The sequence below is a fragment of the Meleagris gallopavo genome, chromosome 1 (assembly GCF_000146605.3).
Source record: "Meleagris gallopavo isolate NT-WF06-2002-E0010 breed Aviagen turkey brand Nicholas breeding stock chromosome 1, Turkey_5.1, whole genome shotgun sequence".
Lineage (NCBI taxonomy): Eukaryota > Metazoa > Chordata > Aves > Galliformes > Phasianidae > Meleagris > Meleagris gallopavo.
Genome location: NC_015011.2, coordinates 63,107,721 through 63,122,353, shown reverse-complemented (window position 1 = coordinate 63,122,353; position 14,633 = coordinate 63,107,721). Strand labels below are relative to the sequence as shown.

Genomic DNA, 14,633 nt, shown 5'->3' with positions numbered 1-14,633 from the left:
CTAAGCATGCCTGGCAGTGGTTTGTATTCAGCCTCCAGCACTGCATCACTTTTTACTGATGTTACACTATTCCAAGAATCAAGAAAAGGAAGCACAAGGAAGGACTGACAGGAGAATGGACTTCTTTGGGGTGAAGGTCTGCAGTACCTTGCTAGCTAAACCCATTACCTGATGATGAACAGTGGGGAGCCAAGCCAAACCCTCGCTGTAGATTATTGCAGAGCTTTTAAGTCTGGCTTTTAGCAACACCTTGCAAACTGTTTTGGATTAGTGACAAAGCATGCCTTTGTTTTTGCCCAGGGCCAAATTATCTTGCTTTTGAAGAACTGGGGTAGAAGGGAAAGGGAGAAGGTTAGTAACAGTGTGAGACAACCGTATCTATCTTATAGGAGCCATGTAAAAGGTGCCTTTTTAGTTGTTGTGGTTTTAAGTCTCTTCTTGGATTAACAGAGATATTTAAAGATCTGTCACAGAAAAAAAAAAAAAGAGGGTGTGCTTTTAAGGTAGAGAGCACTGTTATTTTGGAATTCAGAAGTGCTTTTGCTAAGTTCTATACTAGAACGCTCTTGGGTTACTGATCCTTGTAATGGGACAAAAATCACTTTTTTTCCATCACCGGCTTGCAGAAACTTCATGTCATATTCTGACACAGTGTTCTCAGCAAAACTCTTCCAACACAGTGCTTGAAGTGAGTCTGCAATAGGAAGCCGGCTAAAGGCAGACAGGCTGAATGCTGGTCTGTGATTCACTGTCACATGAGCTGATTTGTTTTCAGGGGTGTGTGTCAGTGTGGAATGTTGCCCATGTAGCTCTTCATACTTCGTTCAACTTTTCAGATTTCCTGAGAGTGCTCATGATCACGTGACTTTTCTCAACTACAGCTTCATCAAATTCAGAATATTCCAAACAGTAAATAATTTGTGCCCCCTTACCTGCAAAATGGGAGAAGCACTAAGAGAGTTTATAAAGTTTAGTTTCAAGAGTGCCTAGAGTTGGAAAACAGAGCAAATGTCCTATATTTACTGTGAGACGTCTGTAAAAATGCTTTAGAACTAGAGTGTTGAAGTCCGATGATTTTGTCCTGAGAAAACTCAGTTTTGTAGAATGTCACTAGTTTAGTGTGGACCAAACCTACAGTAGTTTTAGTTTGAATACTTATTTTATTCGTATGTATTAAATGACATCAGCTATGCAGTGGTATGATTTTAATTACCCACTAATGGAACATTTCATTTAACTAGCTATTCTCCATGCCATTATCTGATTTTAAAGAAATTTAATAAAATTAACTTTATTCCTTAGTTTATTTACTATAAAGTTCATAGGCATGTTCTAATGAAAGGTAAGACATAGCTGTGTCTCTTGTCAATGTGCTGACAATTAATATGACATTTGAGTGTAGGTTGTACTTTGTACTATCTCTGTTCTTCTGTAAGCAAAGCTGGATATAAAACTCGTGTGAAACCAGGGGAATAGGTTAACAAGATGTCCCCGTTGTATCTGTTCTAATCTTCCCTAAGTCCCTTTATCTGCTAGCTAGTCAAACAAAGATAAAACAATTAATCTTTTACCTTTTTTAAGATGGAGGAGCTAAGCATGTGTTTTGAAGTTAGGTCTTGGAGATGCCTTTTTATCTGTTTTAATGTTGCTTCTTGAAATGAAATAAAGTTCAGAATTTCCTTCAACTTAGTAAAATTCTTTCTTTCCTGAAGAAAATCAGTAGCTGCAGATGCTCTTTTTGAGCTGTTGCAAATGATGGAGTTGTTGGATGGGTAGAAGATGGACCCTACAGAGTGGGTCAGAGCTCTGATCTGGTGTCTTCTGTGCTTTCCATCTCGGGGGTGTGCCTCTCACCTTAGACTTTTAAGATATCAGCAGAACCTGACAGCTCAAATGTCATCCCTCCCACGCAGCTCATGTGAAAGAGTTTGAAACAGTTGTGGTACCCACAAAAGGGAGAGTTGGTGGCTTTTTGCAGCACTGCTCTGATGGCCCCTCACCTTTTCTTCCCTTATGGTGGTCAGTAACTCATATTTATATAATTGTTTTTCCTTTTAATATTATTTTGCAGCCATTTCTTTTAGTTTTCCAACCCACTGTGTTGCTTGTGTAAGAATGGAAAACTTCAATGCTGGATCCCATCTGCATTTAAAATTTGCCGCCTACTTCTGTAACATACATTATCAGTGCCTGTCCTGGGTTAGAAAGAGTGCATCGTGGTGTAGGAAGACTGGCAAAATCACTGGCAAGTGGACAAAACAGGCTGATGGGGAAAGTGTGTTGTTTGAAATGTGGGAAACAAAGGAAAATGTTATCTTCTCTGCAAAGGCTTTTGTGGAGAGAAGCAGTGTTCTGTTGTAGGCTTCGTCCGTCTGGAAACCCAAGTAAGGATATGGTCTTTGAATTATTGGAGATGAACTTCAGAACAGACACATAACCCATGCGTTGGATTTCTTAGTCTAGTCTCTTAGTCCATTGTTTTATAAACTTTGTCATTTAGCCACTTTCTGATTTAATGGTGTATTGATGACCCAACTTAGTGAGATTTGTGTCTTTAAAGGACCCTGGGGTTACTGGCTAGGAGTGACAAGTATGGCAAATTGCAGCTTCCACTTCTAGCTGTTAATAAAACACTTGCCCACAACAAAAACAACACATGAGAGTTTGTGTCAAAGTGCTAAAAAAGGGTTCCATTTAGGTTTCACAGCTGTGGGCACAGAACTCTAGCCTCATCGTCTTGAGAAGAAAAATGTGCCAAAGTTTTGAAGTCAGTAGGGGAAAATAGTTGTTTTCACTGGTTTTGGCAAAAATCCTTTTGCTCAACATCTGTAGTAGAAAGGAAATAATTAGCTGCCCTCATCCAGTGTGCTGCCTCCTCAGTGAAAAACAGATATTCCTAACAATGGATTGTTTTGCAAGTGCATTCCCTGTAACCCTTGGTAGTTGTCCTTCAAAGCAGTTCTGCAAAGGCTTGCTTGTGCACAGCCTTGAGCATGAGGCTTAGGAGTGGACCTTGGAGGAAGGGGCTGCAGGGAGATGTGGTTTGGAGCTGTGGTTGGAGATGACCTCAGCTGCAGTGAATGAAGAGCTGGCTGCTGTATTCTGATTCATTTTATCCAAATTGACAGGGCTGGACTATAAATCCTAGTTTCTTTCTCCTCCTGGTATAACTGCGTGCCAGCCTGGGACCACGTGATGGGAGAGCTCACATGTGAGCAACAACGAAATGCTACTTGCTGTAACTTCTCTTTTCAGTTAGTCCTTTCACTTTTCGAACATTTGCATTTGCACAGTTCAGAATTCATTGTAATCTCTTTGTGTTGTACCCTTGGGTACAGGATCTAGTTTGTGCCATTTAAAAATTGATTTGAAGCGATTGAGGGGAGCTTTAATCTGTGCCAAATGGGATAGCATTTTTCATGAAAAGAAGACTTTTCTGGTCACTGCTTCAGCATCCTGCACATTGTGTTTACGTTGTTCTAGGAATAAGTTTACATACACATTAAACAGGGAAAAATACTATTAGAAACATGCACGGTGCGCTGTAAGTGGAGAACAAAGTCCCAACCACAGAGTCATTACTTGTCCTTTAACCTTGACACTGCTTTATTTTCAAAGAGCAACGCAGTTAATAGAGGCAAAACTTTCATAGCAGCAGCTGGGGAATTAGACAAAACAATTTACAGTCGTCCCTCCTCCTCTCTCTCCTCCCTTCTCCAGCAGTGTGTCGTTACATAAGCTGATTTCTTTGTTTTTCCTCTTTAATAGTGAGCAGGCTTCACTCCTTTCTCTGAGCTGACTGGCTTGCAAGCTTACGTTTTTCCTCTCAAAACAGGCTGGCTTTCAAAGAGGAGGAGCACAGCGTAATTGAAAGAGCTGGCCTGTAAACTGCCGGCATACGCTGCAAGAAGTTCTTTCTGACAGCTTACAGTCGTGTAAATAGGATGCATGGGAGCGTGCCATAGGGTTATTACTGTTGTGAAAGCAATTCCTCGTGCAGTGTTACCGGAATAGATTAAAAAATAATAATAATTTTTTAAAAATGACTTCTGAACCAGGTAAGATTGAATGGGATGCTTCTGTTAAACCTTATCTCTTCAAGGCTTGGGGAATTTGGCCAGAGGCACAAGTCAGGTTTTCTAGAGGGGTGCCTTGTAGCAAATAAACATGTTAAAATCCAGCTGCTGTGAGGCAATACAACTGGAATGTGATGGTGTCTTTGTGCTCCTTTTCTGAGTAAATGAGATTGCAGTTGCTTGAGCTGCCTGCCCAGTAAATCTGCCACACGGGGATCTGTGTTACTTTTGTCTCATTCTGCAGTTGCTTTCACTAGCTAGAGACTTTCTAAAGCAAATCAGTTTTGTGATGTTTATTTCTACTTTTGACACACTTGCCAGGCTTATAGAGATCTCTTCATAGCTGCAAGGTTTCTATAGTGCACTTCTGTGAATCAGCAGTTGAAATCTCTCTCTTATTGTTTTAGGAAATAGATGTACACTTCTGACATGCTTAGCTTTTCTTAGAGTGTTCTTGCAATAATCCATTTAACTTGCACTTACACTACTATTATACAGAATAGGATATTCTCTTATTCTTCCTTCTCTTTTTGCACCCTTTGAAAGGTGTGAGGTTTTGCACTGCAAATATGTTTCTAACTTAATTTCTAAGAATACTTTTGAAATTTCTGCCCCACGTGTGAGTGCATTTTGCAATTCTGAGAAAAGCTCAACTTAGGGTAAGTTGAATTAACAGGGCTTGTATTTATCCCTAACAGCTACATATTTTTATTTCAGTTCTCCACAGAGCTACAGGTGAAATAGGACTGTGGGAGGTTTGGTTTCAGCATGCTAGTTTTCCTCTGGAAAGCCTTCTGGGAGTGAATAGAGGAAAGGGAATGATTGCATGGGTAAACTTGAGGGATTTGCTAGAGAAGCTTGGAGCAGATGCATGCAAATGTCTCTGCCTCCTGACTTCATTGTTGCTGGCATCTAATTTTTCATGCCTACAAAGAGCACTTGTTTTAAAATTTTATCCCGGATCCTTTTCTGTTTCATTACTCTTTTCCCTCTAGATATTGATAACCACTTGGCAGAATGGGAATCATACTTTTACTCTCATTCTTTGAGTATCACTTTTCTGAATCCTGAAAAAATTGTAGGAAGCATTTTTTTTTTTTTTTCTCATGAGTCTTTCTCTTAAGAGCAGTTTTCTAGGATCTGTATGCATATTCTCTTCCTGTAAATGCAACGCATAACCCTGGTGAAATTTATTCTCTTCCTGTAAATGCAACACATAACCCTGGTGGATTTTCAGGAAGCTCAATGGAGTGCCATGACTACTATTTCTGCTATTACGAGTTATCTTTCTTTTTGCCCTCTGGTTTATATTTGGTGATTTCATCTGGCAGAGGCCTACACCATACTTGCTTGTAACAATGGCAGTCTGACTGTAAAGGACACTGGTGAAGCTGTGATCTCTGAGTATACCTAGAGATTGTGGCATTTTTCAGGCAATGTCTTTGCTTCATCTCTGATGGAGTTATATGAAAGCAGTTAGCACAGCAGTGGACTGTTTTGGAAATACCTCGCTTGAAGGGCTAGCAGAAGGAGCTTCTAGCAGTGTGCCTCTAGAGCATGTAGCTACCTCATAGCATAACCTTTTCAGAATGTTATCAGGAGACCAGAGTGCATAGTATGCATAGAAAAGGTGATATGAAGTAGTTCCAGTCTGTGCAGGTTTGAAATCAAGCAAATATCCCTTGACATTCCTATATTGCAATGTCAAAAACGTGCAGTTGAGAGCGTGTCCCATAGCCTAAGCAAAAGAATTCTTCTAAGTATTGAAGGCCAAATATGTGAATTTTGTAGCGCATACCTTTTCACAAGCTCCAGTGTTTTGGAAGAAAGGATCTTTGTGGCTTTCTTCTTATTCACTATAAGGTGAAAGCATCACTGACAAACTGATCTCAGGCAAAGTGATCTTGCAAATTTCAATGACACTGTGACCCACAGAAGTCACCAGAGAGCTAGGTGTTCACTTCACTTTGCACTGCCACTGCAGCCTCCAGACTCTTCTGCAAGTCTTTTCCGTGCTAGGTGCTATGTAAACAGAGAAAGCCAGCCTGATGGTTTACGTCAGTGCTTGTAAACCTAGTGAAATTGTTGAGTCTTTACTAAAAATACAAACTAGCTATGGCACGCTTCTTTCCCCCCGTCCTTCCCGCCTCCTCTGGGCTTGTGATCATTATAAGACAAAAGCATTAAACCCTTAATGGAGTGTAAATGTAGTGCCTGTGCGTTCCTAACAGTTGGACAGACGATACTTGACAGGCAGGAGAGTAGGCTGTTAGAAAGCACAATCTTTGCTTTATTTTGTTGTAAAAATATTTAACATATTGTGACTGCTCTCACTTGCTTGTGAAGAAGCCCATACAACAACAGTGTGTCACTTGGTTGGGGGGAGAGTGGAGAAAGGAAAAAGAAGGAGGGGAGCAACAACTGAGTAAGGTCATAAAAGGTGGAGAGGACCTGGAGTGCTGCCAAAACTTGCACTGTGAAAGAAATGGAACGTTTAGCCTTAGACAAATGTTTTGAGATTTTTGTGGGTTGGTTTTTATGAGGATTAATTTCATAGATTTTGTTTGGAAGACTTTCTTCCCCAACAGCAAGCCGTCAGGTTTTTTTGTTTGGTTGGTTTGTTATTAATGAATATTTTTATACTCTTTCTTCTGATGCCAAACAGTGAGACTTAAAGGAAAAATCTTAAAGGATACTTAAAGGATAAATATCGCATAGGAGTCCTTGTGGTAGGGCTGCAGTTCCGTGAGCAGCTCACCTGATCAAATGGGAGAGTGCTGCCAAGGGGCTGCCCAGTCCTTCTTTTAGACTTTCTCAAGCCATTTCAGCTCACACACAGGAGAAAACGAGTACGATAAAAAGAGCGTATTGTTTTCTGCTGGGATTCCATTGGCTTGGAGTTAAATCCAAGAAGTATTAGAATTGGTAAGAAGTAAGTGGTGAGAATTCAAAGGATGGTGTGGGAATAAGGGGATAAAGCATCCCCTTTGTGGGTTTGTTGTTTGGTTTTGAGCAGCCTTTTTGGTCTGTCCAGAGATCATAAATATTTTCATTTTTAGAATATGTGCAAAGCGAAAAGTTGCATGGCCTTCAAGGATGCTGGGCAGAACTTGAGCTCTTTTAAATTTGTTTCTGCTCATGAAGTGCTGGTGGGTTTAATGTATTTTTTCTTCTGCATGACCTTTTCTTAAAGCATTTCCTATCCATTTGCTCATTTGAAGATAGGGAAGTCAAACAATCACCTGACTGTTGAACTTTTTGGAACAGAGCGGTAAATATTCATCCCAGTCTTCATGAAGAAAAATATTGTAATTTTCCAAATTAAGTTTTATGAGATGACATTTTAAATTCATCATATAGTTATTCTTTTTTCAAATATATTTTAGATAGGATTCTGGAAAAGAGAAGATGGAGAAATAAATAAAGTTGCTGTGAATTTGTTTATCTTGGCTATATGATAAATGTATGATGTTGATGGCACTGATGTGCAGGTCTGTTAAAATGAAGGGAGCTCTGTGACCAGCAGCACAAACAGGAGTTCTCTCTGGCAGTGTCAGGCTAAGGCTCTATTCCCCATTTGGATTCCAGGCAATATGCATCCTTCCATAGGGATGATTAGAAACTGGTGAGTTAGCATTATGATCTCTCTGTCTTGTTCTTTATAGGCAAGACACCACATACAAACTGTCACGATTATGGTAGGTTCTGAGGAGACTGCACAAGGAAGGTCCTTCTTAAATAATTTCAAGAAGGCCCTAAGTGTACTTAAACCAGGTTTTTCATGGCTATTCTTACTTTTTTTTTTCCCCCCTAACCAGGTCAAAAGCAGGAAGTGCTTGAATTCTTGTGAAGTGTCCAGCTTTGGGTTCTTTATATTTCTGTTTTGGTTCAGTGAGCCATTCCCAGGGAGCTGCTTGTTTTTCTCTGTCTTGTAGATGATGGTTGTTAATTACTTGGCGAGGAAGACCGGAGTGCTCCGGGAGGCTGACAGCAGGCTGTGTGCCCCTCGCACAGGGGAGGAAAAGCATTCTCTGCTGAACAGCTGGAGCAGCATGCAGCTGCACTGCTGGTACTTATTTATGGGACTGCAGCCACATGTTTCACTCCATCCTCTCTTTGTCCTTTATCAAGTGCACAGTTTTAAGCATATTTTTAACCTTTCAAATAACGGAAAGTGTGCCTGGTATCCTGTTGTGGTGCTATTGTGCAGTTATCACCCTGCAGCCTGTTCTTTAATTACAGCATATTATTTCAAGTCTTGACTCACGTATTTTTAGAGAAGAGATTTTTGATTTTTATTCCCTCTCCCTTCTGTTTCCTCCAACTGTAACATCTGAGAAGTGATTCAATAGAATTAACATTATCTAGTGGCTACTTTCCTCTCAAAAAAGAGTCTTGTTTTCCTTTCACTTTTGCATCCTTGCCCAAGCTCCAGTGCATCTAAGGTGAATGAAAGAATGTGGAGGAGAGCTAGTTGCTGCTATTTTTCTAGTGGGATTACATTTTTGATGGCTTAACCTTTCCAGACTGCATCCTGAAGCTAGATGCACGCCAGTACTGGTGCAAAGAAAGCGCTGGCAGCAGGCAGCTGGGAGGGAGGGGAGTGGGTAGAACAACTCATATCCAAGGTGACTGGCTCTGGGATGGTTTTGAGCTGTTTCATCTGGCTCAACACACTATGACTGCCTCAGCAGCTGGATATGGGAAGTAATTCCTATCTATCAGGGATAATTTTATTGGCTGCTATAGAATAATTGACTTCTGTTTGGAACTTTGACCATTCTGCATTTCAGATAAAATACATATGTATTTATACCTTTAAATTACTTGAATGCTGTTAGCCTGTATGCTTATACAACATGTGCTCAGATCTTCAGAAATAATAGATGTCAGCTATACTTTGAACCTACTGTAATTAGACTGTTTTTTTCCTGTGGGTCTGTGGTGTTCAGCATCCTGTTTCTAAAAATGTTTTCTTAGTAATTAAACTTTTAGAAACAGAACTAGCTGAATTTGTCTCAAAGCATATGTATATTTTCTAAAATAACTCTAAGTTGAGATTAATATGAAATAACTGCACAGGTAACTGGGCAGAGTAGAAGATGGAATCTCTGTGACTGAATTGTTAGAGAAGTCTTAAGGAGAGTACAGTGATAAAAACGGTAGAATTTATATTTAGATCATAGTTAGAATCATAGATTCCTTAGAGCTGGGAGGGACTTCTGAAGGCCATCTAGTCCAACTCCGCTGCAGTGAAAGGGACACCACAGCTAGATCAGGTTGCACAGGGTCTGATCCAGCCTTGCCTTGAAAGTCATCAGGAACAGGGCATCAATCCAACACTACATAACCTGTTCCAGTTCCTCACCATTGTCACTGTAAATGATTTTTTCCATATATCCAACCTAAATCTCCCCTCTTTGAGCTTGAAATCATTTCTCCTTGCTCTATCACAAAAGGCCCTGCTAAAAAGTCCGTCCCTTTCTTTCCTGTAGCTCCTTTTAGATACTGAAAGACTGCTATCAGGTCACCTTGCAGCCTTCTCTTCTCCAGGCTGAACAGCCGCAGCTCTCTGTCTGTCCTTGTAGGAGAGGTGTTCCATTCTGTGGATTGTTTCTGTGTCCCTTTTCTGGATGTGCTCCAACAGGTCTATGTCAGTCCTGTACTGAGGACTTCATATCTGAATGCAGTACTCCAGGACAGGTCTCTCCAGTGCAGAACAGAGGGGCAGGATCACCTCCCTTACCGTGCTGGCCAGCTACTCATCTTTTGATGCAGACTACTTATCTTTAAAAAAAAAAATCTATTAATATTTGTCAAAATCTAAATACTGCTATTTCATAATGGCTTGTAATTTACAGAAGGGGAAGACTTTCATTCTCTGAGTTTGTTATTGCTCTGCAGAATATTTCAACGTACAATCTTGAAAAATTCCAATGGTCTGTAAAAAATACAAATATCTGCATTTTTTTCCTAACGTGATCCCAGTGCTGCAAGTGCTGTCCTTAATGTGAAGTGTTAGACTGTGCTGCTTAGTACGGTGTCGTGCTGGTTATCGTACATATGGTAACAGGAGGAAAATGTACCAGCTGGCAGACACTAGACAGATCAAGCAAAAGAAACATTTAGGGCTCAGTGTCGCAACCTTCATTCAGACGAGTGATTTTTCAGTGATCAGTGAATCTGCATATGCAAATGGGGCATCTTATTAAGTAGGAGCTCGGGATATTTAAAAAAATAATAATGATTGCCATCTGTGTAGAATATGCTGATATCAGTTGAAAAGTCAGCAAAAAAACGTTACTGCTTAGTAAAGCAATTGCTGGGGAGACATTACAAAGAAAGATAAAAGGAAAAAATGTTTCAGGGAAAACTCAGTAGAGGTGCTTCTTGCTAGCCTGTTCTGGTGGCAGAGTTCATGAAAATGGCTACTAATACAGTAGGAACTTGAAAAAGGCACACAAACCTTACTCAGCCCCTTCCTTCATCAAATACATGGGAAGTTGTAAAAAGGTCACAAGAACAGGGATGGAAGGAAATGACCTTTAGAAGATGCTCACCAACTTTACCACAGTCGCTGCAGGGAAGAGGTGGAAGCATGCAGTCAGTAAGCTCCCAGGATTATAAAATATAACTGTGTGAGCAGTTTCAAGCTGGGTGTTGCTATCATGTATTATGGGACTAGCAAAAGACCGTAGTAACATGGAGGGAGAAACTGCCTGAAATTACCTGAGGTAGAGATGAGACAGTAACAGCAGTATAGCTGAATGTGGTTTCAGGATCAACTTATTCTGCATTAACCTGGACTGATGAAATTGCTGCAGATTAATAAATATGATTTCTTTTTTGATGTGGGTTTTTTTTGTTGTTGTTTTTGTTTTTTTGGGGTTTTTTGGTTTGGGGTTTTTTTTTTTTTTTTTTTTTTTTGGTTTTCACTTATAGTTGTCAGAAACTTTGGTAACCCTTGAACCTTGGAGATAGCCTTCAGGACAAGAAAAAAAAAAGGGCCCACACTACTTAGACAGATATTCATACTATTTTCTGGAAAAAAGATGATAAAAATCTCTACACTGCTACATATTTTAAAGGTAAAAGAACACTGCTCTATGTTTTCTGTATAGATTTTGGGCTTGATAATCCCATGTTCAAATAGAAAGTGAAAGCAAGAGTTTGAGGGAATGTTTCGTAGTACAGAGTCTAAGTATGTATGTGAAAGAGCAGTTCCTGATTCCTGTAAACAGAATTTATTTTGTTCCAAGCTCTGACTTAAGTTACACATTTTTCTAGAGTTTGCTGAAGAGTTGCTTCTCTCTGATAGTTGATTTACAATCATTATCAGCAAAACCAGTGTCTGTAAGTAAATGTGACTCATAAGGACCTTAATGAAGTACATTCTGTGGTTTTGGCCGAGGACTTCAGTTGCAAGCTACTCCTCTGAAACCACAAGCTGTGCATCAGCAGCTTATTCTAAACCAATGGCATCCAGTTCAGGGAGTCCTAGAGTTGGGCACTTTGCCTTCTCCCTCCAGCACTTCTGCTCTCTTTTGGAAGAGAGAGCAGCAGATGCAGGTGCCTGGGGTCCTGCCTTCTGGAGCAGCTGCTCGGTCAGTAGCACAGCTCACAGACCTGCCACCTCCCATCCCTCTGATAGGAGAAGACAGGAATAGAAAACCATAGCAGACATGGCCAGGAGAAAGGTTTTAATGTTATCTCGGTGACTTGCAGCTTCTACAACCCTCCATCCCTGCGGCCATCAGTAACCTCAGCTCTAGCAGTCCTCCATCCCTAAGGTGCCTCAGCATCATTTTCATCAGTGGTATCCTCTAGCGACTGGGCGGTTAGACAGCAGTAGCATTGATAGATTGTAGATAATGTTAGGAGAGGAGTGGTCCAGCAGGGAAAAGGTGCAGAAGGTGATGACTGCAAATGCTCATTCTCAGGGTGGGGTTTTAATACCATTTTTAGAAGCCATTCACTGTTTCTTTTACACAAAGAGTTAGCATTGCCACTTGGAATTCTATCAAATTAACTTTTATTTTAAAGACTCTGCATGCTGAAAGTGGTTTTCTTGGCTTGCTTTGCATTCCCTTTCCTCATGTTGCATCTCCACATTCCTTACTTCAGAACATGTCTTTCTAATGAGGTTATATTGGAATCCCTGCATGTTGTATGAAGAAACTGTAATTTTTTCTAGAGAAATCAAATGGCTATTTCCTGGACTGAGCCCAGAAATGAAGTCTTGTACAGTGCCTTTCATTTTATTGGAAGAGCACCAGCAGTGAAAGTTATGTTATTGTGCTAATCCAAAATTTAGACAAATGTTAAGAGAGAGCCCCATTAATTGCTTGCTTATTCCTTTTACTAAAACCGCAGCAGATGCACAGGCCTGCTTTCATGGAAACTGCTATTAGATCAGAGCTCAAAGAACAGAGATCACAGACAAACAGGGAGACAGATCTACATCATGCTGAGTCTGTCTGCATTAGCCAGTGTTGGCACAGCATCTGTAGGAAATGTGAAATTCACCATTCAGTCCTTTAATTTGTGTGGTATGCAGCATACTGAGACTGAGATCAGGAGATTGTTGATGTTAAATCTTTCTTTGTTAGCATTTAGTGCTTCCTTTTAAAGATCAGGCTCTAGATTCTTAAAGCAGGTAACCTATTAGAATGTGATGGCATTGATAGTTGATAGCCTAGCAAATATGAGCTCTTTAATAGGCAGCTTCTGTAAGCACCTGAACATACAAGCGTTATAATTAAGAAATATACAAGAAAGTTTAGCTAAGCAGATTATTACACCAAAAAAGGATAGAGGGCTTCCCCTTGTCCTGGGCTTGCTGGAAAACTCCAAAAGGAGGAATCTCCAGAAAGAGATCCTTCCCCACTGGTAGTCAGCTCTTAAATGGTGTCTAGGAGAGGTGGGGCCAGGCAGAATTGCCTTCACCTGTGCACCCAGCACTGACTCATTGCTCGCCTTAGGTGATGAATCAGAGGTTCAGGCTGTGATTCAGCAGTTCCCATACAGCATCATTTTAGTCTAAAATTAAAAAAAAAGTACTATGGGAAATATGCATCGTTTCTCCCAGCCAGAACAACCATAAAATGTAAGAAAGCACAGGAAAGGCTTGAAGTGCTTGAATCTCATCAACACCCACAAACGAGACCAGTGCAATAACATGTCTTTGACCAAGCTGGTATGGATGTGTACCTACTTTGAATTGGGTTCTGTTGTGAACACTCTGTATAACCAACCCACTCTAGTGAATCAGAAGTGGAATTATTTCAAAAGTCAAATAAGATTTTCTCATTAGAATACTGTTTCTGTATGTTGCATGGTTGGACTTGCTGAAGTTTGTTTCTGTTCTCCTGTATTACGGCTCATATGGTTGTAAGAGGCTCGTGTACTTGATGTTGTGCATACTGCAACTGGGAAACCTCTGCTCTACATTATTACGTAAGCCAATTTAAGCTAGAAAGATGCTGAATAGTTTCTGATTCCTGAAAAGTATTGTGTGGCAAGTATGGGGGCTGCCTCCTATTCTGTTACGTTGGCCCACAATGTCAGAGATGGATATTGGTGATATGGCAGTAGAGGTTGAAGCTTCCTGACAACATCCTGTTACATTTTGTTGCTGTGTGACAGATGGTAGCAGAAGGGCAGTCTGACCAAATGGCATCTGACATGGAAGTGTATATGAAGAAAAGGCGTGTCATTGAATTCCTCTCTGAGGGAAAAATGGCACCCAGTGACGTTTACTGATGCTTGCTGAACAATTCTGGAGACCAAACAGTGGATGTGAGCACAGTGAGGCGGTGGTTGATGCATTTCAGCAATGATGCCGTTGTAGCAGCTGTGAAGCAGCGGGTCACCTGAAATGCAAAGACTAATGGTGGTGCCTGTGTTGAAAAAAAAAGCGTGTTTTGTAGCTGAGAATTTGCTCAATCAAACAGTGTTATTGTGCTCTTTTTATCTGTTTTAGTATAGATGGAAATAAATAGGAGGTATTACTTTCAGAGTGACTTATTTATTTGGCATCTGAGTTTTAAGTTCAATAAGGATTCATCTCTTCAATTTCTTCATCAAATATTGTGGAGTATTCAGAGTTTATTAAGCAATATCAATACATTTTTTGCTATCTACAAGTAATACTTGTAGATTGATTTTCTCCTTGCAATAAATACTGTGAAAGTAGTTGTTAATCCTGGGAATGTCTCCGTGCAATGATATCAGAAATAAAAGCCTTAGTCTTGGAAAGTGATCTACATTTTTCTGTTGAAAAATATCCTATTTTTTTTGCCTTTGTCTGGAGAACCGCTTTGCAAGAAAAATCTCTGTATTCTTCTATTTTTCTAGCTTATATATCTGAACAACTCCTTTACTAAAACCTGATCTGTGTCCTAAGTTTTGCCAAGATTCCACTCTTCAAAGATAATTCTAAACCTTCTGATACTCACCTTTTATTATTTTTGACCAGCACCATATTGCAGAAAGAAAACCAACTTCTTCAACTCAACAGCCCTCCTGACTTCAGCTAAAGTTGTTTTTCTCTTTTTT

General features: G+C 40.2%; 1 protein-coding gene across 3 annotated transcripts in view; it reads left to right on the top strand.

Annotated features, from left to right (window-relative positions):
- Positions 1 to 14,633, top strand: part of LOC104911963 (FYVE, RhoGEF and PH domain-containing protein 4-like) — an 82,500-nt gene that overhangs the window by 51,947 nt on the left and 15,920 nt on the right. Inside the window, exon 1 of one of the 3 annotated variants that reach the window (XM_010714513.3) lies at positions 3,796 to 4,058. The exons of the other annotated variants lie outside the window; for them this stretch is intronic. Coding sequence (XP_010712815.1) covers positions 4,043 to 4,058 — 16 coding nt within the window. The 5' untranslated portion in view covers positions 3,796 to 4,042. Of the gene's footprint in view, positions 1 to 3,795; positions 4,059 to 14,633 lie in introns of those variants that run through there. 3 annotated transcript variants of the gene reach the window in all.